This window comes from Ziziphus jujuba, chromosome 8 (assembly GCF_031755915.1).
Source record: "Ziziphus jujuba cultivar Dongzao chromosome 8, ASM3175591v1".
Classification (NCBI taxonomy): Eukaryota; Viridiplantae; Streptophyta; class Magnoliopsida; order Rosales; family Rhamnaceae; genus Ziziphus; species Ziziphus jujuba.
The window spans coordinates 14,370,712-14,395,516 of NC_083386.1; the positions used below are offsets into that span (position 1 = coordinate 14,370,712).

Sequence of the window (24,805 nt, forward strand, 5' to 3'; positions counted from 1 at the left end):
GACTATACGTTTATTTATATTTATGTAGAATATATATATATACACACATTGGTTTCAGATAATGGTGATATTATCAAAATTACCGTTAAGACCTCGACCTATTTAATTCAAAATATTGTTTCTTTATGTGCATTACAAATGTAATTGATCTTACTAAAAGATGTTTTACAATTATCGATTATCAGCAGTAAAATTTATATCTATATATTTTCAAGATGTTAAAGGGTAGATTGAATGATTTACGATCCAAAAACCAAGTTGTATTATTATTATTATTATTATATCTGCATTTATGTGTTTATATATTCATGAAGTACTATAGAAATGTAAGATTGTAATAAGTGGGAGGTATAGGCGATTATGAGTTGTAAAAGTACATATTTTCTATGTTGAGTAAAAACTTGGGAAGAGTCAAGGCTATCCCGAGGTTTAGGTAGAACACTTCGAGATGGGTCCCGAAACGTAAAAAGGTACTTACAATTTATCATTTATTATTATTATTATCATCATCATCATTATTATCATTGAAGTCCTGCAAAATTATGAAAATTTATAGTAAGGTAGGGAAGGATACAATAGGCGTGCATCGTCAGAGTGAGTTTTCCTTGTAGAAAATATTTAGAAAAGTCCAATTTACAAGTAAGATGCTGCCGGATTTGTTATATAATTTTCGATGAAAATTTTCCCAAACTGGAATCATTTTAGGGTTCCAATAGGTAAACTTAGAAGGGTTCTGACAATTGTTGACATTCCTTAATATTTTCTATAACTAAATGAATTATCATTTTTTTTCTTTTTTTTTTCTTTTTTTTAAAAAAAATCTTAAACTTGGTTTGTATACATAGTTTGAATGTATTTCAAGCTTAAACTATAATTTACGTAATATTACAAAGATTAAAAGGATATTGGCATCAATATACCTCAAATTATATATGTTTTGGTATTTGCACCATAAATATTTTTTTTTCTGGTATTTTGCATCCTAAATGTAACTTTTCCTTTATCATTGCACTCTCTTCCTTTTTCCTATTAACTTGTCATATGATTGGCATATGGGGCAAAAAATTAAAGGTGCAAAATACAAATTTTTTGAATAAAAAATTTTAAAATTTGTCTATTTTATTTTTATAAAATTTAAATAATAATTTGTACATATTTTAAAGATTCTAAATAAAAAAATAAAAATAAAAGACTCATATAAAAGCATAAGCTATTTATAAAATCTTAAAAAAATTGAAAAATTCTTATTAAAAATATATTATTTTTATTTATTAAATTTATTTTTTATATTTATATTTATTATTTAGGAAAACAAATATTATAAATTTTTTTGATATGTATTTTTTAATAAAATTTTTACTTTTTAAATAAAAATATTTTTAATGCATGTTCAAATTTTTTATTAGTCTTTATTTATTTATTTATAGGATTTCTACTTAATGCAAAAAAAAATTATTTTTATTTAAGAAAATTTAATTTTTTTGTTTTTTTAGTTTTTTATAAACTTTTTAAAAATATAATAATATTATTTAATACATTTTTTATTTTAATTATTTTTAATTTTATACACTACACTATATAAGCTATAGAAAATTGCACATTAGATTTTTATTTTTTTTGCTCTATATACCAACCACGTAACAAATCTATTGAGGAAGGTACCAATATCCTAAGTTAAAAATACTTGACTATAGAGATAACTTAAAAACCACTGTGTATTGCATGTTTCAATTCTATGTTTCTTCCGACTGATCCCTCATAAACCCTTTGGCTCATGAGACTTATGACTAATACCAACATTCCATTACCAAAAAAGACCAAAATTGGCATTGCCTATTGGACGGGTTTATTTTTTCTATAAGCTTGTTCATACAAAACTCTCTAGGAATTTATTAAAATAGACAAATAATAATAAATTAAAATAGTAGAATAGTAATAATAATAATAATTGTATTGCAAATAATAAATGGCATTATATCAGAATTTCAGATTCCAACTCCAATTATTGTCAACGTTTGCTTGGACTTGCTGCAAGATACGCCCAAAAATCAAGTAAAAATAGAGAAAATAAAGATTGAATGAGTGAGAGAAATGGATGACCCTGTATCTTTTGTTGCGTATACCATATAAATTACGATTTCAATATCAGAAAATAGCATAGCGGAAGAAGGAATAACAACATATTACCCAAAAAAAAAAAAAAAAAAATTAATAGCAACAAGGGGCCTAGGCAGCTTAGGCCATGGGGGTCCATGCCCCCTAAGGTTTTTGAAAAATTTTAATTACATATATATGGTTTTTAATGTTTGAGAGAAAATTTTAGTTAATTTTATAGAAAAGAATACTTCAATTCCCTAAATAAGATAATCTAATTATAAATTAATTATTTTTTTATTTAGATAATTTAGGATTTTTAATGTAAATTTTAATAGTGATCTACATTTATACCATAGCTATTTATTAAATTGGAAATGTTTATGCTTTTATCTTTTTGTGCTTTTGATTTCCAATATATAATTGTGTAGGTCACTTGACTGGAAGAATTTTTTTTTTTTTTAATATCATGAAATTGATCTTTCAATTTTGTCCCAAAAAAAATGATATTGATCATTAATATATATATATATATATATATCATGACATTGGTCAATTAGGAAACAATACTTTTAGCAATAATACATAATTGGAAACAAAACATATGTAAATGTAAGTTTTTTTTATTAAAAAAGAAAAAAGAGAAAAAACGCGCAATTATTTTTTAAAAGTTCAATTAACATTTTTTTTTTTGTGATAAAACCTTTTTGTTTTCTTTTCATGTATTATAGTTTTAATTTAACATATAGAAATGATAAATATTTTATATTACTTGTTTATATATAATTGTTTATATAAATAAAGATTAATTTTATTGAATAAATTTTTTATTTTTTTTTTAATATCTTGGCCCCATCGGTCATTTTCTGACTCCGCCCAACTTCATTATTATATGTGAATCAATATGTAAAAAAAAATAATAATAATAAAATAAAATAATATGTATTCAAGATTAAATAGATTGATTTAATCTAACATTAAGTCATAACAATAACACTATATATATGGATTTATTTATCAATTTTTGGTTACCAACTTCTTTTTTTTTTTTTTTTTTTTCTGAAAACCATATTATTAAAAACCAATACATCCGTCAAGCTCTAAAACATAATGAAGCCAATCAGGAGCTTCTTCAAACCAGGACCCAAAACCCGAACAGTAAATAGCATGATTTACCGAACAGTGACCCACATAAAACTTTTTTTATACATATATATATATATATATATATATATATGGAAATTTTATGGTGAAAACGGTCCGCATGAAAACCACAATATTAGTGACGATTTTTCATAGTATTAACGATGGTTTTTTAGAAAATCGTCACCAATACTATGAAAAACTGTCACCAATACTGTGGTTCGCATAAGAACCGTCCGCACCATAGATGGATTGTATATATATACGTATATTATTTTATACCCTTGCTTATTCTTTGATTTATATATTTAAGTTATATTAATTTGTCAATCACAAATGTTAGGAAAAAAAAAATTAAAAACCAAATTGAAACAAGAATCAAAATAGAATCCTTTTTGTTACACCATCAACAACCAAAAATTTTTGTTGAATGAACAACTAAAAATTTTTAAAAGTCATATCACCAAACAACTTAGAGATACAAAACTAAATACTTTGTGATTGAACATGTTTTAAAATGTTTGATATTTCATGAATGAGACACGTCAATTACCAAAAATAAAATAAAAAAGGAAGAGACATGTCTAGATACGTTTGAATATGAAAATTTCGATATCGAGATCATGAATTTTGATGGTGCATTTAGAACCTCTCAAAAGATATGCAAGCGATGGAGTTTCAACCGAACTTTGGGCCTTAAGTCATTAACACTTAAAAGAGTCTCAAATTCAATTGGATAATGGGCCAAAATGGGCTAATTAGAAGTGCAAAGGACCCATTTATCCATGACCCGAATTATGATCCAAACCAAAAACACAAAGGCAAATCACCCAGCAACCAAAGCAAAACCAGAGAGGCAGAGAATAGCCACTACCCAGCGAAAGAACAAAAAGGGCATCTGATAGCTCATTTCAGTGTTTTCGTCTCGAGGGCTGTTTGGCAACCAAGAAAGTAGGAAAGAATCCGAGAGAAAAGTGACTGAGAAAATGAGCGGCACTGGAAAGAAAGTCGTCGATGTGGCTTTCAAAGCATCGAAGAACATCGATTGGGAAGGAATGGCCAAGCTCCTCGTCAGCGATGAGGCTCGCAAAGAGTTTGCCACCCTTCGCCGTGCTTTCGATGAGGTTAACACCACCCTCCAAACCAAATTTAGCCAGGTCTGTGTGCTTCTCTCTCTCTCTCTCTCTCTCTCTCTCTCTCTCTGTGAGATTTTCGCGATAAATTACGGAGCTTTTGTAATTTTATGTTAGATCTTTGTCATTCTAGCTGGATTGTTGCTTAAAGTCTATTCTATTTTACTTTATTTTTTATGGGTACGTTATTGTTCCAGTTCTGTAATTATGTTGGATTCTGTTGGATTAGGGTGTGGTGTCTTTTGTTGATTGCGAAAAATGGGTCTACTTTTGTTTTCTATACGAGGTTGATAACTCTTATGCTTTGTTTGGGTTCCTGGAAAAAGAAAATTGAAAATCCAGGATTGGATTTTCAACCATGGGTTCTCTTCTGAAATAGCAGGAAATGTTGAATTCGTTGTGAACCATTTTGACAGGTTTTATTCTTAATTTTGTTTTAATTTTGAGAGAATGTAGGAAAATAGATAAATAAAAGATTTCCAAACCTTAAAATCTAATAGGTATTTGAGTGACAATTATTTGTGCTTCTTTGAACGTGGTAATTTTCTGTTTAGTACAATGTCGTAAAACTAGATTTTAAAGAACATAAAATGTGAATATTCCACTTTATTTAGCTTCTTTAAAAGCAACCAGATAGGGGTTTCTTCAAACCAGCCCAAAGACTATATATCGTGTTATTTATCCCCTCACATTGTCAATTTTAAACACCCAAAGACTTTATTCTGAATAAGTGTGTTGTGGGATATTATTTTCAATTTGAGGATTAAATTTTGAAGTTTCTGTTTGAGACCCAATTTCCGTGGGCTCCAAAAATATAAATTGGTTGGAAGTTTGTTTTCCTCAAGTTTACTCTTAAAACATTTTCATGCAGCCATATGGCTTGATACATGAAATTTATGGAGATTTCTAGTTTCTAGTGTTCGGTAGAGCTGCAAGTAGTACTGTGTGTTTATGGACTTCAAAAATGTTGATTTTTAATCTTTATTTTTATTATTAATTTGTCTAATTTCAGGAGCCAGAACCAATAGACTGGGAATATTATAGGAAAGGAATAGGATCCCGTTTGGTGGATATGTACAAGGAAGCTTATGAAAGTATGTTTCCTGACTTGCTGATGATTGAACTCTATTAATTTTATGTATTTATCCTGTGTTATTTTACTTGCTTTATCCTTAGTGGTCCTTGAGGTTTTGCCCTTTAGAGGTTATAATTCTGCTCAACTGTGAATATATTATGTTTAATGATCATGTGGTTATCTTGCAAGGCCTTCTATACTAAATGATTCAGAAAACTGACTATCTGTTATTGAAATCATCATCTGGTATTCACTGGAACTTATTTGAAACATGAGAAGCCTTTGTTGCAAAATGGGGGGATTCTTTTTTAGGTTTCATGTCCTAATTTCATAGTCTTCTGTGAATTTATTTTATCGACTTCATATAGATCTATTTTTTGTCCATAAAGTAAACAATAATAAAAATAATAATGAAAGATGTCTTAGTCGTGTTAGTCTCTTCTTCTTTGCTAAACTTAGACTCTGCTTTGCAGATAATGACTTTATAAACATTAATAACAATGATGAAAGATATCTGAGTCTCTTCTTCTTTGCTAAACTTAGCCCTGGTTTACAGATAATGGCCTTCTCCTGGAACTTTTCCCATTTAAAATCATACAATTCCATAATTTTCTTATGTTTGGTATGTATGAGAATATTTTGCAATCTTAGGAAGGGTGGAGGGGCACTGATGCGCACTTTTGTTAGGTGATCACTTGCAACAGATGAAAATTGATTAGTCATTTGAATGGTTCGATATAGAGGGCTTTAATTCATTCAGGAACATAACTTCTGCCTATGGGTATGGAGAGGAGCCTTTTGGGCCTCTTGAGGGGTTTACCTTAGCCACTGCAATCAAAGTTCAAACACCATATAATACTGAATATTTTCTATGAAGCTATTTAACGTTTTTGGGACCTAAAAATAATTAAGAATTTTTGTTTGTTGATAAATAAATCAGTCTATGCATGTTCGGGTGGGCTATTTAGTAAATGGATATAACTATCCATTTGCAGCTGTCATCCGTTTCTGGACTTGAGATCCAAAATATTAACTTTATATATGTGTGGTTATACTCTCAAGAATGATCAATTGAGAAATAGCATCAGTTTTGATTCCATGTGGCAGTGCTTTTATTGAATCACACCTTGGATCTTGGTATAACCATAGTGATAACATTACTCTGTACCTGCCCAATAAAATGTGGAATTATGATATTGTTTATGTTAGTTGTTATTTGTCTTTTATTCTTACTGGATTAATGTCACATGTTGTATAGATCTCTTTATTGGATACTTTACCACAATGACTTAGTGTTTTGGAGTATCATTGCTTACCCTGTTGCTCCTTCCCTCTTATCCTATCCTGAGATGACCTTGATTTATTATTGTTCATTTCATTCTTTTTGTAGGTGTTGAAGTCCCCAAGTTTGTAGATACAGTCACTCCTAAATACAAGCCAAAGTTTGATGCATTGGTAAAGAACTGATGAGCATTCTTAGTTTCTTGTTATATCCTTGCATGCCCATCTCTCTTGTAGTGACATCTCTCTTCCTTTTTACTCTCTTATAGTCTTACCTTCTATACATGATTTATTCTGTATATGGTACCTGTTCTCTACAGTTAGTGGAACTGAAAGAAGCTGAGCAGAAATCTTTGAAGGAGTCTGAACGTTTAGAGAAGGAGGTAGCTGAAGTTCAAGAGATGAAGGTACTGGTAAACAATTCCATAAAAACCATCTTTTGTCCCAGTGTATTGTTTCTAACAGCTCGCCATTTTCTGCCCAGAAAAAGATTAGCACCATGACTGCGGATGAGTACTTCTCAAAGCATCCTGAGCTGAAGAAGAAGTTTGATGATGAAATCCGAAATGACAATTGGGGCTACTGAGTGCAGTTGCTTATTCTAGCATCGATCTTTCTGATCATGATGAAATTTCTGGAACTTCCATTTTCCAGTCTGTTTCAATAATAAAGATGACCAAATTGTTCTGGTGTAATTTGGTGGAAGTTGGTTTGAAGATTTTGAATTTTAACGAAACCCCATTAAAAATTTTATTTCCTATAGAGAGCGATAGATCCTTTTATGTTGTCATAAAAATGTTACTTGATTTGAATTTATGAAACACTTTTGTGGCATCATCCAAGATTATAAGCATGCAATTCCTTGTACACCTGTCGATTTTTTAAGACTTGGTCTCTAACATGCGTTGCAAGTATGGTGTAACTGTAAGTAGTTGAGGTATCCTCTGAAGGTTACCTTTGAACTCCAACTGTATTTACGTGATGCCATTAGCTAACGCTAGTGAAATTCTGTTCTCCATCCTGTGTAATAGCAATCCTTAAACAAATTCAGCGGAAAAGATGGAAACATCTCGTTTTCTTGTAGCTAAAAATAGCATTGTTTGTTCTTTTCAGCCGTGGATGTACTTGACAGAATTTTGTCATTACAAGTTGCGACAAAGCAAAAAACTCAAAACCATTTTCTGATTCGGGTTCCTATAAATTACTTATATAGCAGTGAAATGATCTCTAATGGTGCTAAATGCATCTGGATAATTTTATGTTCGTGCATATATACAAGTATATATGGATGTGCCAATACACGCATGTATTTGTACGGTTAGATTAAAACTAAGAGGAGTTAAGGTTGATCGACTGCAAAAACTGTACAGAATCGTGAAGAAATGTAGGAATACAACATGGAATGAAAAACATATTTGCATGCCACCAATGGCAGACCAAGAAAGTTCAAAACAAAGAACCATGACAGAAAATACATTGTCCAGAGACGTCAACAAATGGAAATTCTGAACAGATGCTGCAACTATACCCGGAAAAGGCCCAAAATTTTCCGGCAGCACTAAATGGCTAACGGCAAGCTAAAAGGCTGTTGCTATTTTCAAAATTAAATTTTACCCAGAACTGCCCACTTTCTTTTGAGAGAGCTGCTCGCTCACTAGCTCCTCATTTCTGTCCATGGCCTTCCTTGCAAGTTCATAGCCTGCAAAGTTCATGGCACCCAAGGGAGCGATCCAAAAGAACCTAGGAACTGCTCCTTTAAATAATCCGAGAGGTCCCTCATGGCGGAGTATGGAGAAGGCTACCATTGACATTGACACAGGTCGGCCCTGTGGAGCAGTCATCATTCTAGTTTTCATCACATCAAAGGGTGTAGTAACAACAGCAGCAAGACCACCAGATAGAGCCCCGACCATAATTGTTTCCCACGGCTCCAGCTCACGCCCCAAAATTTGCTGCACAGCCTTTAAACAACAAAGAAATGTCACCATTATAGCCAACACAGAAATCATTAACAAACGAATGTCTTGATGTTGATATGCAAATGCAACATGCAGTATAGTGATCAAAATATCATGTCAACTCAGCACAATGCCCCATTCCAGCAGTATAGAAACTAGACTGGAACTGTCTGTTAAAGAACTCCTACCTTTTTAGATTCAGCATAAAGCCCCATTCCAGCAACATAGAAAGGAACTTCCCGGCAAAGAGTGGCACCAGTCCCACGAAAGAAACCCTTGAGACCATCTTGGTGCCAAGTCCCAACTATAGCCTCCCCAACATTGTCAAAAAGGCCAGCCTGCAACCGCTGCTTTAAGACCTCACATGGGATTCGCACTGCTGTACCCAAAACTGTGCTACAGAATGATGATATAGATTGGACCTATAAAAGAAGCCAAATTAGAAATTATATTCCTTAAAAACAGCACCAACATATAATAGACAAAGAGACATTGACAAAAAGAAGATACCATCTACATATATTAGTCTCCCACAAACATAAAGAGAGGGGAGCTGAATTATTGTCTGATAATAGCACCATTTTCAATGTGTAATAAGGATTCTACAAAGATATCAGTGCTATTGATTTGAGTTTTTTAATCTGGCCATACTTCTTACAATGGTTATAAACTTCTTTAATTTTACCGGGAAAATAAGAGATCAATAACCTGAAAAGTTAAACTACTCAAAATAAAGAACATCAACATAAATCACTGATTTATGAGGAGAAAGCATAAAGATATTCTTCAAATTATAAGGCATCAACATCCAGGAAAATGAAAAATGTAATATGATAGAACAAAACCTACATAACTCATGCTATGTGGAAGACACCACTCGGTCCACAAATCATAGATTCACTAGAACAAGGTTATCATTAGCAGGAACACAGAGAAACTCTGCTAAGGGTAATTATAAAGCTGGAACATGTAAGGACCTCAGTACCTCAAGACAAAGAAGTGGAACAAGTAGGTGGGTAAAGGGAACACAATTTGGGATGTTCAAACAGGAACCAAGTAATAAAATCAAGAAGCAGCCAACAGCCCTCATAATGTTCCTAGATGGGATTTGATGGAAAGCAACTCAATACAGTTGAATATCTAGTGATTAGGCAGAAGATAATATCACTGATTCATGATACTGAATAGTGATGTAATGAATTCATCCTGATAGCTCCTTGCACTAGAGAAGGCACTATGAATAGCAACTCAGAATTTTAGAACAGAATTCAAAGCAAATGGAAGACAACAGTTTTGAAAATTGGAACATAATTGGATAATAATTCCTCGTATATTGAAGAAAAGTTACCTGGATGTCTGGCAGTGTTGGAGCAACATTTATTAAAACCAATTTACTTGCTTCAAATATTCCAGTTCGTAGGCCATGGCTACAATGTCAATAGAACAAATTAGCCACAATGACGAGAAGAATATCAAGCAAAAAGAAAATATGCTCTTTATATTTTTCTCTTTTATGATGTCTGTATTCTGTGTATGTGAGAAGAGGGGATAGGGGACAGAAGGCGAAGAGAGAGAACCTTGAAAATTGTCCAAGAATAGCTGGGATCGAACCCCTGTATAACCCCTGGACCCCAATCTGTGGAAGCTTTGAAATAATTTCAGGGAACGATAATGTTGATGCTTGTACACGAGTCTGACAAACCAAAATAAAACAACCTTGAGAAAGCCTTAATTTTGTCAGATGCAAGACTGAAACAAAGCATCTCCAAACAATAACAACTAACTACTACTGAGTAATGACAACAAATTATAGACCATAGAAATTTGCCTTTATCGTATCAATGGGGTGCATTAATGAAGTAGAAAGTGCACATGAAAGGCCCCCTGCCAAAGCAGATCTTAAGACACTTCCAGCAGGTATTTGCACAGGTGGTGCAACGGCAACGACAGTTGCAGCTTCAAACCAGATACTCCTGTATTTTTAAGAAAAGAAGATAACATCAGCTAAAAGTTCCAAATAACTGGCAAAGTCCAGCATTAATAGAGGAATAGTGTATGATAGTAATTTTGGCAATATATATATGCACCACTACAGGAATTGTTACCGCAGCATTCCATCTCATTTCACAAAACCATTTGCCACAAACTATACATCTATGATATATCAGCTAGGAACCAAGAGAATTCTAATCTATAGAAGCAAAAGAAAAGATTGGACTAAATCAGACATCATGCATGCATTATCTGATAATCATAGTTTGACCATCTACTAGTCAAACAGTTTTTAAAAATATAAATATATATATATATATATATATATATATATATATATATGTGCCAACTCAGGGGTTGATATTCTAAAATAAGCTTAACTAAGCAAATACATCTTACCGTGGATCATCTTGAAGTCGATCAGAAGGGAGGAGAAGCATGAAATTTCGGAAATGTCCATAAGAAATAGATTCTTCGGTGTCTGCATTCAGAAATCGCATCATAGCAACAGCATTGTCTTCATTAGCTGGAAGACCTGCATTTTTAAGTGAAGACAATATTTCACTCTTTTGCAGCGTCCCTGACTTGCTTAGACAGAGAGAAGTGTACGCCCGAAGAATGGTTGATTCCTTTTGTTCCATCAAGGACAAAAACTGTTTCCAACCAAACGATTTTGAAAATATGTGACTTCTAGTACGGCGCATGAACTCATGAGCATATCTTCGTGGCAATTTTCTCTTTCTCATTGCTATTTCAAGATCTTCTAAATTTACTTGGCCATCACCATCTCTATCAAGTTCCTCAAAGAATCTCCTTCCTGAAAGGGCAATGGTGCAGAAGGTGAAATGAAGCATAACCAAATAAAGGCATCTATTCATAACTGAAAAGATAATATATTTCAAAAGGGTAACTAAAGTTTCATTAGAATACAAGAACATCGAAAAATGTCCACTTAATTATCCCAATAGAAATTTCCAATATTTGAATTCAAATTATTCTTACAGCCTTTAAAAGATGAAAAATGGTTAAAGCACATAAGACCTCACTAATTTGTTTAAAAGAAAAACCGTTCTTTATTGTTTTTTGCTCTGCTTATATACATACAAGCATATAGTTTCTGCATATCTTTTATAAAATTATTCAAAATGTATACATTTTTATATATCCATAATCAGTGGTAGGACAAAAAACTTTTTACCATGCTAAAGTAATAGAGACGCAATACTTCTAACAATTCCTAGGTACCAAGTGCTGAAAGTTATAGTTATAGAAGAGCAGTAGAGTGATAGAGATGGAGTTCGAAACTTCTCGAGTTTTAACTTGTTAAACTAAGCTACATGTATCTCCAAAATAAAGGACAATTACAATAATGAACCCACCTAGTCAAATTTCTCCTAACTGGATTTTGGCAAGATCGGCACTAGAAGGAAATTAGAAAACTAAAAAGACTGCACACCATACGATGGTTGATGCTTTACTGTTAACTGTTCAAAATTCATAGCATCCTCTGTCAATTTTCCTATGATATACAAGCTTCCACTGTTTAGAACTAGAGTAAATATGGCGAAAGTCCATTAAGATAGTTAGAATAGGACCTTTAGATTGTGAAATAAAGCATAAACGCTATGAAGTAGGGGAAAAAAAAAAAAAAAAAAAAAGGAAAAAGTGTACCTTGCAGGATTGAGTCATAAGTACAGAACATATACAAAAAGGAAAAGAAAACAATATATATATATATATATATGCACAATGCTTTTAATAAAGTTTTTTCACACAATATATATATATATATATATGCACAATGTTTTTAATAAAGTTTTTCTTTTTACTGATAAAATACGAAAAAAATAGGTAAATCAGCCATTTGATTGGTTGGCATCCTATGAGGGTGGAGGAGGGAAGAAGGAGCTGTGCATTTAGTTTTGTTTATAGTTTTAGCGTAGAGAAGGTAAATGCATCCACAAAAAGCTATACAAGTCAGCAATCAGTTACCATATTACTTGAAAGAACATACCTTCGGACTCCGTATATCTAAAGAAATCTTGGACTGAGAATAGTTTCTTCTTGTCAGGATAGTCTTTAGAAGATCGGCCCAGCTGAGGTACAAGCTCAATTAATTCTGCCAATGAAACAGTGGATAGTGTGGATCTCAAACGCTCCACATTGGATAGAGGAATACTAAGTATACTACCAGCCAACTTCTGTGGCGAATTGCCCCCTGTTTCATCACCATTGTCAGCGTTAACACCATCAGCACCCTCTTCGTTAACTGAAGAAGCAACCCCTACCACACCAGAAGGAACACCCCCTACTCTAGCAAACCTCAAATTTCCCAAAAATCCATTTACATCTGCTTTCCGACCATCTATAATAGCTTTCACAACCCCAAAATGATCAAAGTAGGTGGAAGAAGTCGGCAAGGGAGATGCGTCACAATTATCCTGACTATTTTCTTGCAAACCATTATCAAACTTTGGAAGATTTTGAGTTAATTTATCAAAGAAAAAACCTATAAAGCATTCAACTGAGACATTATTTCCTTCTTTATGAGTCACATCTTCATTCGTTACCGTTCCCGGCCGTTGATTCTTAGAATCATTTTGCTTCAATTCACCTGAAGCCTTCTGCTTTGTACACAAACACAACTTATCCTCATCACCATCACCAGTTTTCTGAAACCGCTTCTTACCTGTTCTGAATGGAGCAGGAAATGCCTGTACAAAACTGTTAACCAACAAAGACCAAGTCACCGCAAACTTCAAGCAATTCACACAAGATCCATCTTCCTTATTCAAATCCTTCTCTTTAATCCCACCATTAGCCACTTCAGCTCGATGACTATTTCCTGAATTCTGTGTAAACTTCCCCAGCAAAGCCTTAATCGGCACCTTAATCGAAAACCCTCTTTTTCTTTCCTCACCAACTGAAGCAAACTCACCCGTTTTCTTCTTCACAGTGCAGATCTGAACTCTACCATTCTTATCACCTCCATTCAACTGGTTTCCCAAATCCACACTGTTTCCTTTATTCTTAGGCCCTGCCCAGCAGCATTCGAGGTCTTTGGCCGCTTTCTGAACGCTCAATTCTAACGGCAAAAACACTTCTTTAAGCTTAACTACTTGAATTGAATTGAGAAACGACTCGATTGGGTCATTTGCAGACACCATTACTAACAAACTCGTACAAAAAACCTTCTCAATCCAGTCAATCCTATAAAATATATATATATTGTCTACTCTCTCTATAAAACTTTTACGGAAACCTGAGTAACTTCAAACAAATTCTCAGAAATCAAAAACCAATTTCCAAACAGATAAAAGCAGAACCTGAAAAGAATTCCTCAATGAAAAGAAATTTGCAGTGAAAGACCTACAGCATGAAAATCCACCATAAGCGAGCGGGTGAGATCCGAATAAGAGGCTGTGGTGAGACCGGTTTGAATCCGAAACTGTGAAGCCCTTGCTCTATACAAACCGAGATTCGAAGTGAACCACGCATTTTTGGCCGTCTTCAAGAGCAATCAATTTCGAGCAATTTTATCATATTCAATCCGTTACTCTCACTTCCTTCGAAAATTTTCCTTTACAGTGTACAGAGTTCTTTTTTTTTTTTTTTTTTCAGCTTAAATTTTCAAAATCCGCCATGGAAGATTGAGAGCCAGAATTTTAGAGTAAATAATCTAAACGAATTTTTATTAATTTTATTTTTTTTTTTTTTTTTATTTTTTTTGAGACGGAGAGAGATTTGGGTGGCAGAGGAAGAAAAGCAAGAACATATAGCAGAACAAGAGGATTCCTTCTTTTTTTTTTTTTTTGTATTTTCTTTTTTAGTTTTTCTTGTAATTTAGAGAATTTAAAATAATAATCTATAATAATATAATAAAATCATATATAAATTTTTATTTTTATTTTTTTTGTTTTTGGCCTTTTTTGGATAAGGAATGCTAAATGGATAAAGACTGACGTAAAGACATGTAGGAGAGTTGACACTTGTAGGCTTGAGGGATATATTTTTGAATTTTGGATCATATCATGGTTTTTAGTGCGATTGATAAATTTTTAATTTATCTTTTTTCTTTTGGTAATTAGAATTTTAGAATAAACAAAAATTAATGCTGATAATTACTTAACCAAATGTCTATATCTTAAACATAAATCAACGTGATTGAGAAGTTCAACTACATTTTTCTTTTTTTCTTTTTTTTTTTTTTTAATTTCCTTCTTCCATTTCAGGCTCCCATCAATAATTTTTTTAATTAATTTTTTTTGTCTTGTTTTCAAAAGTATAGAATATTTATATAAATAAATTCTGGACAGTTTAGATTATGTTTTGTTTTGGATTTTGGATTCTGTTACTTGTTACTACAATTGAAAATTTAAGCATTTCAAACCAGAAAGAAAATAATTAAAAGGTTATCTAATTTCGTATATAATTGTTTGAAATGATTTAATCTTTAAGATAAATTTCCTTTTTGTAGTTTTTTATTATTATTTTTTTTTCTACAACACCTAAATGATATAACAATAAATGAATGAAGAATACTATTTTACAATGTCTTCATTAATTTGGAGATCTTCTACAACACTTTTCTCTTTTTTCAGTGCATCTATTAGAATCTTTTTTTATTCTGTCTGTCGAATAAATTTATTAAATGTTTTTGGGTGTTCTTATTATTAACAACAATAACATTAAAGTCTTTACATAATAATAATCACAATAAATCCTCTTAAAGCTACTTAGAGAAGAAGGCATCCCAACAATCCTAATAATAACAATAACAATAATAAATTAATAATAATAATGATAATAACAGTCGAATGATCAAATTATTTATATTTACTTATCTAAATTTAAATTATATTAATACGTTAATTTGTGAAATAATGACATTTATCCACTTGTAAATATCTTTATAGTCTATATAATATCTGTAGCATTGCTCTCAATATTTAAGTTTGGAATTTTATTTTATTTTATTTTTGTCATAAACACTTGTGAATTTATTGTAAATATTTTTTTTCTTCCAATTTACTGTAAATATGTTTGAAACTTCAAGACTATTTCGTCTTCATATTAAACTCTTATGTATATATATATATATATATATATGTTATATGGCATATCATTTTTCTTTCCTTTTTTACTTCTAATATGGCATATATATGTATCTTCTTATAACGTGTAATTTTTGCACATGTTATAAAATGATGTATTGATTGAACTGTTTCAACGAACAAAAAAATTAAAAGAATAAAACGACATAGGGCGTCATGGAATGAAGATTTATTTACGGAAATACGAAGGTGGACTGGGAAAAAATTATTCAAGACAGTAGTTGTAATTTATCAAAAAAATGTATTTAACAAACCAAAAAAAAAAAAATGTATTTATAAACCATAGCATATTTATATATTCAATAGATTATTTTATTGTAATTTCAAATTGTTTTTTTTTTCTTTTCTTTTTTTTTTGGGTTAGTTTCTTTCTTTATTTTATTTTTTTTCTAATGATAATATTAATTTGGATATCTAGCTTTCTCTAAATTAGAAAAACAATGTTCCCTTAATAAAATATCCCATTGAAAATAATTATTAAAAGAATCAATAATATTATTTTTTGAAAGGAAAAATCGATAATATTAGAAACATCAAAATATTTAGCAATTATTTTAATATGATATTATTTTATTGATTAATATTTTTTCCACTAAGAATATTTTATAGATTGATATTGTATTAAGTTTTATTTATTTTATAATAGTTCACTTATTTATATATAACATTATTTATTAATATGCCTTGAAGAGAATTTAAATATGTTTGATAAAATTTTTGAAACCCTAATAAGCGCTTTAAAAAAAAAATTTGTTTCACAAAAAATTAAAAAGTACTTTTATGTTAAAATATAAACAATATAAACACTAAAGGTGGTTCTTTTAGGTTGGGTCTTCATGATTCAAAAAAAAAAAAAAATTCAATATACTAATTTTAAAATAAACATACAACAATGAATTTGAGGTGCTTTTAATTATATCTACTCAAATATTTTATTATTTATTTTATAAAATATTTATTAATAAAAATACTATAAAAATAAATGCTACAAAAATAAATATTTATAAAAATAGAACTTTAAATACACCCCTCGTTTGCTCGAAGAAAATTTGGCCCCTACTCCCACTGTCGATACTTTTAAATTATAAAAGAGAAGGAAAGTTTAATAACATATATATATCTATATATATATATATAAGTCAAATACCATTTATTGACCTCATTGAGGACCTCTTTGTTATCATTATTATTTCTTTGGAATAGTTCAAAGTAAAATAGGATTAGGATCTATTTGGATAACTAATGAAAATAAAATTTTAGTCTATCAAAATTATATATAATAAATTTTTTTGAAATTTTTTTTATTAAAAAGTTAATAATTATTTAGTTGTACGTAAAAAAACTAAATTAAATACTTATTAATCTGTATTAAATATTTATTAAATTTCCATATAAAGTAAAAAAAAAAGAAATTTAGTGAAGCTCAAAATTTAGATTTTTTTAAAACAGTTTAAAAAAACATATTTTTTTGTCAATAAGTATTTATTGATTTTTGCCAAACATTATTATTTTTTAACAGTAGAATTTTTAAGCCAAAAAAAAACTTTACCAAATGGATCCTTAATAAAAGAAGGCAGATACAATAGATACGAAGATCTAAAATATTCTTATATCAGTGGTTGGGTGCATAGGATACTGTTGTTTAAGGGTCCGTTTGGTATAGCTAATGAAAGTAAAGTTTTAGTCTGTAGAGTTTTGTATAATAGATTTTTTGTAAAAAGAATTTTTATTAAAAAGCTACTAAGTATTTTGTTATAAATAAAAAAACTGCATTAAATGTTCATTAAACAGTATTAAATGCTTATTAAATTTCCATATAAGGTAAAAGAGAAAGCTTGTTTTAGAGAAGTTCAAAATTTGAACTTCTTTAAAACAGTTTATAAAAATTTATTTTTTAGTCAGTAAATACTTATTAATTTTTATCAAATATTTTTATTTTTTGATAAAAAACTTTTAAACTTTCAATAGAGCTTTTAAACCAAAAAAAAAAAAAAAAAAACTTTGTCAAACAAAGCTTAAAATGATTGATAATTTTTCAAAAACAAAAATTATATATAATGGTTGCTAATTAATAATTATACAACTTTCTTTTTAAAAAAAAATAAAATATATATATATATATATATATATATATGAAAGGGAAGGGGATCCATTGGCTGCACAAAGAAGCCTGCTGAGGTTGATGGGTTCCATAAATAGTGCTTATAAAGATGACACGTGTAAGGAATAGCCAATCGTTTTCTCTCCTCACAAACTTTTGTCAATAAAAGGGCATCGTGGAACTTGGAAAACGAAATAATTTCTATTGATCATTAATAAATTTGCCAATTCGACCAAAATAATAATAATAAATAAATTTGCCAAAAAAATAGTGGTGGCGGTGACTCTGAATTTTTGTAGTCCCAAGTAAAGGTTAAATATTAGCATCAAACATCTCAATATAAGTCTTTGTTTTCAATCGCCTTGATATGGAAAATGTTTAAAGTTCCAACCTTAAAAGTTGCAATCAAAATTCACAAAAAAATAAAAATAAAAAAATGACAAGTTCAATCACTTTCAAAGTTGATTACAATTCACATTGCAAACCATTAACGACGGTTTGATATCCTAATCATCACACGATGTAGGTGACGTGAAAAGTTTATGGTTCACTTAAAAACCCTTTATTATTATTATTATTATTATTATGAAAATCTCATTTTTGTTTGTTTTTATTTTATTTTCTTTGTCTTTAAAAGAAGACAAAATAGATTCTTGAAAGATGTCATATATACTATAAAAATCAAAAATATTTTATAACTAAGTTTAAAATTTTAGCTTCTAGCATACTTTAATTCAAAATTTTGATACAATTTGATACAATTATAGAAGTTTTTGAATTTTTTAATTAAAAATTAAAAATGCTTAAATTATAATAAATTAAAAAATAAAAAATTTAAAGTGTAAAATTTTAAAATTGAAAATATTAAAATACAATTAATTTTAAAATCTTTTATTATTATTGGGCATAAAACTTAAAATCTGACATGAAGTATAAACTATAAATCCCAAGAGGAAAATAGATAAATAAATCCATTGTTTAGAAAACAAATATATTTATCTGATATCTAAGACTTGGTCCACTACGATGGACAAAATCCGTATTATTTACATATTAAACTTGTATAACAGGGGTTTCATCGTAACCTCAGAAGCCTCACTAATTTAGGGTATTCTACACATTGCGTGCCAGTCCAAAAGAATATTTCTCTAATAAACAATGAATTAAAAAATAAAATAAAGTTGGAGTCTAGTCACGAAGGATAAATTGTTATGGGACCCCTCATCAATGGTTGCTGGCTTTCGGATATCACAAGGGGTTAATTTGTTATTCTAATTGGTTGAAAACCACATCTTGCGTTTTGAATGGCCATATTCGCTGGGGTCCATAAGCTGGTTAGAGCTTTAAGGACAACACAACATCATAGATAACTAGCAAATTGAAAAATTGTCATTGATGTCTTCACACCATTAAATTAAGCATCAAAAAATTTAAAAATAAAAATAAAAATAAATGAAAAAAATAAAAAAACACATGAATAGGTCAGTTCCACCAAAACCCACTTATATTTGACATTATCAATGTAGGGGAGGAGCCCTAGCATTAGGTAATTTGTCAAGTCTGTTTGAAAGAAAATTCTTGCTCAATTATGTCTGAAAATGAAAGAAAATTAAAGTTGTTTGTTCCTTTTTGGATAACTTTATATGCAGAAGATTAACATGCAATATCTGTTGATTCGCACAGGAAGTCAAGACAGTTGTCATGGTTGCACCATAATTCTTGTAAACAAGCTCAATATTGAATTTGAAAGCACCTAACAACTTGATCGCAAATACTAGGATTTGATACAGTACTAAATGTGAAAAATGAAGAGTACCCTATATTTTCCATCTTTTCTTGGCACCCATAGTAGTTTATGACAATGCAACTGTGATTCTTGAATTTTGATCCTGTGGCATACAATCAGTGCAATGGATCTCCTATTTTCTCATGATATTACTTTTTTGACCAAGGTAACCACATATCATGGGGAAACATAGCTTAGAATGAACTCCATATTCTTTGTGAAGAAATTATTCCATTGCTGTTTGCATCACTGAACTCTGAAATTGAGGCACATTAAACTCATCAAAATGCTGATCCACTACCCTTTGTCTTCCCGAGCATTACATCTTTCGCTTCATTGATTTTAGAGGCAAGATAATGACTGCCACCTGCATCAGGATGATTCGCAACCATCACCTTTCTATGGGCTTCCTTGACCTTGTCTGGAGTTGCATTCTCCCTGTCGCACCAAATAAAATCATAATTTGCAACCAATCATATTTGACACAAAAGGCCAGGGTAAGATAAAATAAAGTGCATCCTCGTCTTTTGAAAAAGGTTCTATCTCATGCTGGAAAAAAGGTATTTCAGGAAATTTGCAAATGAAAACGAAAGTTGTGTTTAAAACAATGGAGATTAATTATTTTTCTAATCTAATTGGCCAGGAAAGGAAAATTCCTTTTTTTTTTTTTTTTTTCCGGTACAGTTATGATTGGATCGGATGTTCAAAATGTATGTTGAATTGAAATATCATGCTAACCTAATACCAAGAATAAGAGCTGCTTCCCTTTTTGTCATTGTAGTCTGGAAACCACCATCATAAAATTTGCGTAATTTTGGTTTTGGTGGCCTTGTCTTAAATGCATTCCAAGCCTGGATACCATATCTTCCAGCAAGTGCAGCAGCAGCTACTGCAAGACCAGCCAGAAATGGTGTAGCCTGATGTACATCTAGAAGTTCATTACTTCAAAATAATTGCAGCACAAAAACAACTTTCTGAATGGTAATAGATTATACAAAGATCTAATTGGTAAAATACCCTTTTAGCTTAGAGCAGCTCTAGTTTGGTCATTGACTATGTTACACATTATGATAAGGGGGCTTTCTATCATCGTACTTAAAAAAAAAAAAATAAATAAATAAAATTATTCACTAGAAAACTGTACAAAGACATCAGCATTCCTAAACTACCAAAAATAAATAAATAAATAAATAAAAAGAAAAAAGGAAAAAATAAAAGACATCAGCCTTTCTATAACCCCAATAAGCATCAACATGCATACTGAAAAAACTAGTCACTTCAACAAATAAGAAAGGCCCTAGCCAGAGTTGAACCCGATGACTACCATAATTTTAGAAAGCATGTAAGTGGATAAGAAATGTTCTGATTCAAACTGCAGAAAGGACACTCGATCCGGTGAAAGAGCAATTTCTGTATGCTTCTCTGACCTATTTTATTTGTCATGGCATTCAATATTCTTGCAAAGGCTCTAAAAATTACAACTCAATCAATACACTCAAGTTAGGACAAGATATAACATCTCTGGATAACATATATCTTCATTTTTGTTTGGTTCTGTTTGGTGGACGCTATGTCATGATAGAATAATCATATTTACGATTAAAAATAGTGACCTAACCATATTATCCTGATTCCTATTTTCCAAGTTATTTTTAGTTAAATAGTTTATCCTATTATAGGGAAGCGGAATATCTGCTTAGATTGGTTTTTATCCAGAATCCATACACAAGAAAACATTATCCGGCCTTGCTAGTCAGGTGGCTTGTCCAATGTGGCTGTAATGCTTGACTATAGAGTCGCAATCTATAATTAACAATGTTCCCTTGACTATAGAACACAATCAGTCTGGTACATCTTATAATTTTGTTTCTCACTCTAATTGGAACCTGTACCATCTTCCATGGATGTGCCAAAGAAAAATCAAGAAGAGAGCTCTTCTTTTGAACAGGAAAATTGGGTCATGTGGATCTTCTATATTTGCTGGAATTCCTTGATTGCTCAATACAAACTTACAATGGAAAAGCTCCCATTCATTGTAAGATCACTAAGAAAAAGGTTGATCATAAATTTGGAGTGTTTAATCTATAAATTCTCTTCTAATTGAGGTCTGTCCCGAAAACAAGCAAAAGCTGACCATATTGCGATTCAACTAACAAAATAACTGAGAAGAAATACAAGAAAAAAAATCTGTACACGTTAAAATCTAAAATCTTCAATCCTATATCAATTGTAGTGCAGATGAAAAGTTCTCTATTAAAATAAAGAAGAAACAATGTTAACACAGGTTCATCTTAAAGGAGGCAAAATATGAGCCAAAAATATGCATTCGCATACAATTTACTAGACCAGGATAACATTTTATTGTAATATGTATATTATTAACTAAGAAATTTGCAAGTAGTATGCTTTCAAAGATAACAAGAATTTCAAAAGATAACATTTATGAAGACTTTATGTAAGATTTGACTCCTAAAAATATGACAAGTTCATGAGATGCACAGTAGTGCCCAAAGGCTTATAAATAAGTCAACTAGAAATATTGAACTTACCAATTCCAAAACAACAAGTCTTAGAGCCAAGTAATAAATTTAAACAAGGTGAAGAAGTTTAAAACTCGTAAGTTTTCCAAAATTTACCTGAACCATTTAAAATCACACCATTCAGTAATGAATGAAGGTTCCTATGTCATAATACAATTAAGCTTCCATTATAAATTGCGTTCCCTATTTATTAGTACACTTCATATTGCTTTATATGGAGATAGCATGCAACTAGAATAACACATTCATGAATACCAATTTAATGAAAGTCTGAAATATCTATATCTGTCATGTTCCACTCATTTTCAAGGGTGAGATGTTTGGCCAGAACATCACCTTCCCATTCATTTGCCTTCTTCTTTGGCATTAAGAGCTTCTAATTTAATTAAAGAAACAGTATTAATCGATATGTTCCATCATCAACAGAAATCAGGTGACCACTAGTTTTACAACGAATCTTGATTGAACAGTTGGAAATCATTCAAATGAGAATGGGACACTAAAAAAATTCAAAATTAGATTCCAATCTCTGCAACCATAATTGGAAAATGCCGATTAAATGACCGGTTATAAGCACAAGCATGCATGTTATTTTTCTAAAGAGTTTTTGGGGCATAATCGGCGTAACATTTCCAAAGAAGATCATCACTGAATTAACAGATCAAAATGCAGCTCCAGCCACTACCTCCTATGTCCTAGTTTTGTAAAATGGAACATACAGCAACACTTATAACCACCTAGACTACTAAATGCTTTGTTTAGTTCCGTCAATTAAAAAAAAATTAAGCTCAGATTCTATTACGTTTGGATTCAAAATCAAAGCTCCACCATGAAAATAGAAAAGAAATGGTGAAGTCCATTGAATTATTATTCAGTTCCAGAACAATTGGCAGATATAAAAGAAAAAACCAAATTGAAGAATCTAATTCAATGAAATCTAAGAAACCTATCCTCATATATCAGCATGAATTACAACAAACGCCAAGAATCAAGCACATATTTATTTGAATTTTTTCTTTTAAAAAAATTGAAATACGTAGTACCAAAATCAGTCAAAAAAAAAAAATTACAAGAAATTTGGCAATAAAAAAAAAATAGAAGGAAAATAGAAAAAAAAAATGATGTTTGATTTCGCTCACCATTTCCGTGAGAATTTCGTCTGTGGAACGAGGAGGAGGATTCGGGGTTTCATTCAAAATTCTGTCGAAGTGTATTTTTTTGCTTCCGAGCTCTGGAAACTCAGGGTTCCACTCGTGTGTGCTCTAATCTTTTTCTTAGTTATAATCCGAACCAATGAGGTAACGCCTCGTCAGCTTTGAAGCGAGCATTTCATCTATTGGTCCCGTATGGACGTCGATTCATTTGGACTAAGGCCCAACTTGACGGGGGCTTTTGAAGTCTTTTACAAAGTGGGCCGTAGTTTTTGTTTAAGGGGAGTTTGGCCCTTTGTCCTGTGGCAAGCGTTAACGAAATATATCTCACATTTTTAATGGTGTATTCAATTTAAAATTTGAAAATTTTTTAAAATTTTTAAAAATTTAGAGATATTTAATTTAGATTTTAAAAGAATCCATACAAGTTTAATGATATTCAATTTAAATTTTAATGGATTTTATAAAAATCCATTAAAATATAGGTATATTCAATTACGACTTTGGAGAATTTTTTTAAAATCTGGTGGTATTTAAAAAGTCATTAATTTTAAAAAACTTTAAAAAATAATGGATTTTAATGGATTTGAAAGGATTTTAACAGTGAAATTGTGAAGGAAATTGTGAAGAAATCCAGCTTTAAACCCAAAGATTTCTTTGGATTCTTATAAAATCTTTATGAAGTCTATAGAATTCCACAACAATCCATTAAATTCTTTAAACTCTATAACTCATTTTAAATCCATCAAATTATAAATTGAATACATCCCCCTTAATCTTTTTTGTTTTATCTTTTAATATTGATTATAGTCTTAAAAAAATATCTATATCATTTACATTAAACTTCAATCAATTTCCATAAAAAACTCTTATTTCATCCCATCCCACACCATACCCCACACCACCAAAAACTCTTTTAACTTTTCATCTAAAAAAATAAAAACCCACTTTTTTCCTATTTTTTCATCCACTTATCCTTGTTTTTTGATCTAATATAAGTAGAACCCACCCGAGGCTTAGTTTCTTCCTCACAGACCATCATTAGGTTTTTTTTTTTTTTTTTTTTTTTTGGTTTATTGCCATGTGTATGTACATATATTGTGGATTTCATATTTACAACAAATGCTTGGAATTTTAAGAATATATAACATTTCTTGAGTATAATGTGATATATTTAGGAGTGTGAATCGTTTTATTGATGTTTAAAATCGGTTAAAAATTTGAAAATTTTGAAATTTATGTTAGATTAAGGTTTTTGTATGGAAGTTATTAAAATTTAGATTTTAGGATATATTGACACTGGGTATCAGTAGGAAATGAAGAGACAAAAAAAAGGGGAAAGGTTTGGCCTGAAACAGTGGCTGGAGGTAGGAGAAACGGCTGGGTTGGCATTCGAGTCCGAGATCTGGTTCGGGTCGACCCGTCTGGAGGTTAAAG

General features: G+C 30.7%; 3 protein-coding genes across 3 annotated transcripts; 1 reads left to right on the plus strand and 2 right to left on the minus strand.

The window, feature by feature from the left end:
• The first annotated feature begins 4,076 nt into the window (after positions 1 to 4,076).
• LOC107413604 (ATP synthase subunit d, mitochondrial) lies at positions 4,077 to 7,595 on the plus strand. The gene is made up of 5 exons (XM_016021600.4): positions 4,077 to 4,394; positions 5,383 to 5,464; positions 6,836 to 6,900; positions 7,047 to 7,133; positions 7,211 to 7,595. The coding sequence occupies exons 1-5, from the start codon at positions 4,224 to 4,226 to the stop codon at positions 7,310 to 7,312; spliced, it is 507 nt and encodes a 168-aa protein (XP_015877086.2). The 5' UTR covers positions 4,077 to 4,223; the 3' UTR covers positions 7,313 to 7,595.
• A 416-nt stretch (positions 7,596 to 8,011) lies between these two features.
• LOC107413603 (uncharacterized) lies at positions 8,012 to 14,491 on the minus strand. The gene is made up of 7 exons (XM_016021599.4): positions 12,691 to 14,491; positions 11,076 to 11,493; positions 10,513 to 10,657; positions 10,262 to 10,377; positions 10,033 to 10,111; positions 8,873 to 9,106; positions 8,012 to 8,687 (listed from the first exon to the last, which is right to left on the minus strand). The coding sequence occupies exons 1-7, from the start codon at positions 13,841 to 13,843 to the stop codon at positions 8,337 to 8,339; spliced, it is 2,496 nt and encodes an 831-aa protein (XP_015877085.3). The 5' UTR covers positions 13,844 to 14,491; the 3' UTR covers positions 8,012 to 8,336.
• A 4,999-nt stretch (positions 14,492 to 19,490) lies between these two features.
• Positions 19,491 to 23,511, minus strand: LOC107413602 (mitochondrial import inner membrane translocase subunit TIM14-1). Its single transcript, XM_016021598.4, has 3 exons — positions 23,357 to 23,511; positions 20,416 to 20,594; positions 19,491 to 20,115 (listed from the first exon to the last, which is right to left on the minus strand). Exons 1-3 carry the CDS (start codon positions 23,357 to 23,359, stop codon positions 19,959 to 19,961), a joined length of 339 nt encoding a protein of 112 aa, XP_015877084.2. The 5' UTR covers positions 23,360 to 23,511; the 3' UTR covers positions 19,491 to 19,958.
• Positions 23,512 to 24,805: the final 1,294 nt, after the last annotated feature.

Coding starts and splice junctions, on each gene's coding strand:
- LOC107413603 (XM_016021599.4), bottom strand. CDS start 13,843: ATGGTGTCTGCAAATGACCCAATCGAGTCGTTTCTCAATTCAATTCAA. Junction 11,494..12,690: donor TAGATATACGGAGTCCGAAG/GTATGTTCTTTC, acceptor TTGCCCTTTCAG/GAAGGAGATTCTTTGAGGAA. Junction 10,658..11,075: donor CGACTTCAAGATGATCCACG/GTAAGATGTATT, acceptor TTAAAAATACAG/GAGTATCTGGTTTGAAGCTG.
- LOC107413604 (XM_016021600.4), top strand. CDS start 4,224: ATGAGCGGCACTGGAAAGAAAGTCGTCGATGTGGCTTTCAAAGCATCG. Junction 5,465..6,835: donor GTACAAGGAAGCTTATGAAA/GTATGTTTCCTG, acceptor TTCTTTTTGTAG/GTGTTGAAGTCCCCAAGTTT. Junction 7,134..7,210: donor CTGAAGTTCAAGAGATGAAG/GTACTGGTAAAC, acceptor TTTTCTGCCCAG/AAAAAGATTAGCACCATGAC.
- LOC107413602 (XM_016021598.4), bottom strand. Junction 20,116..20,415: donor GCTCTTATTCTTGGTATTAG/GTTAGCATGATA, acceptor TTGGTGCGACAG/GGAGAATGCAACTCCAGACA.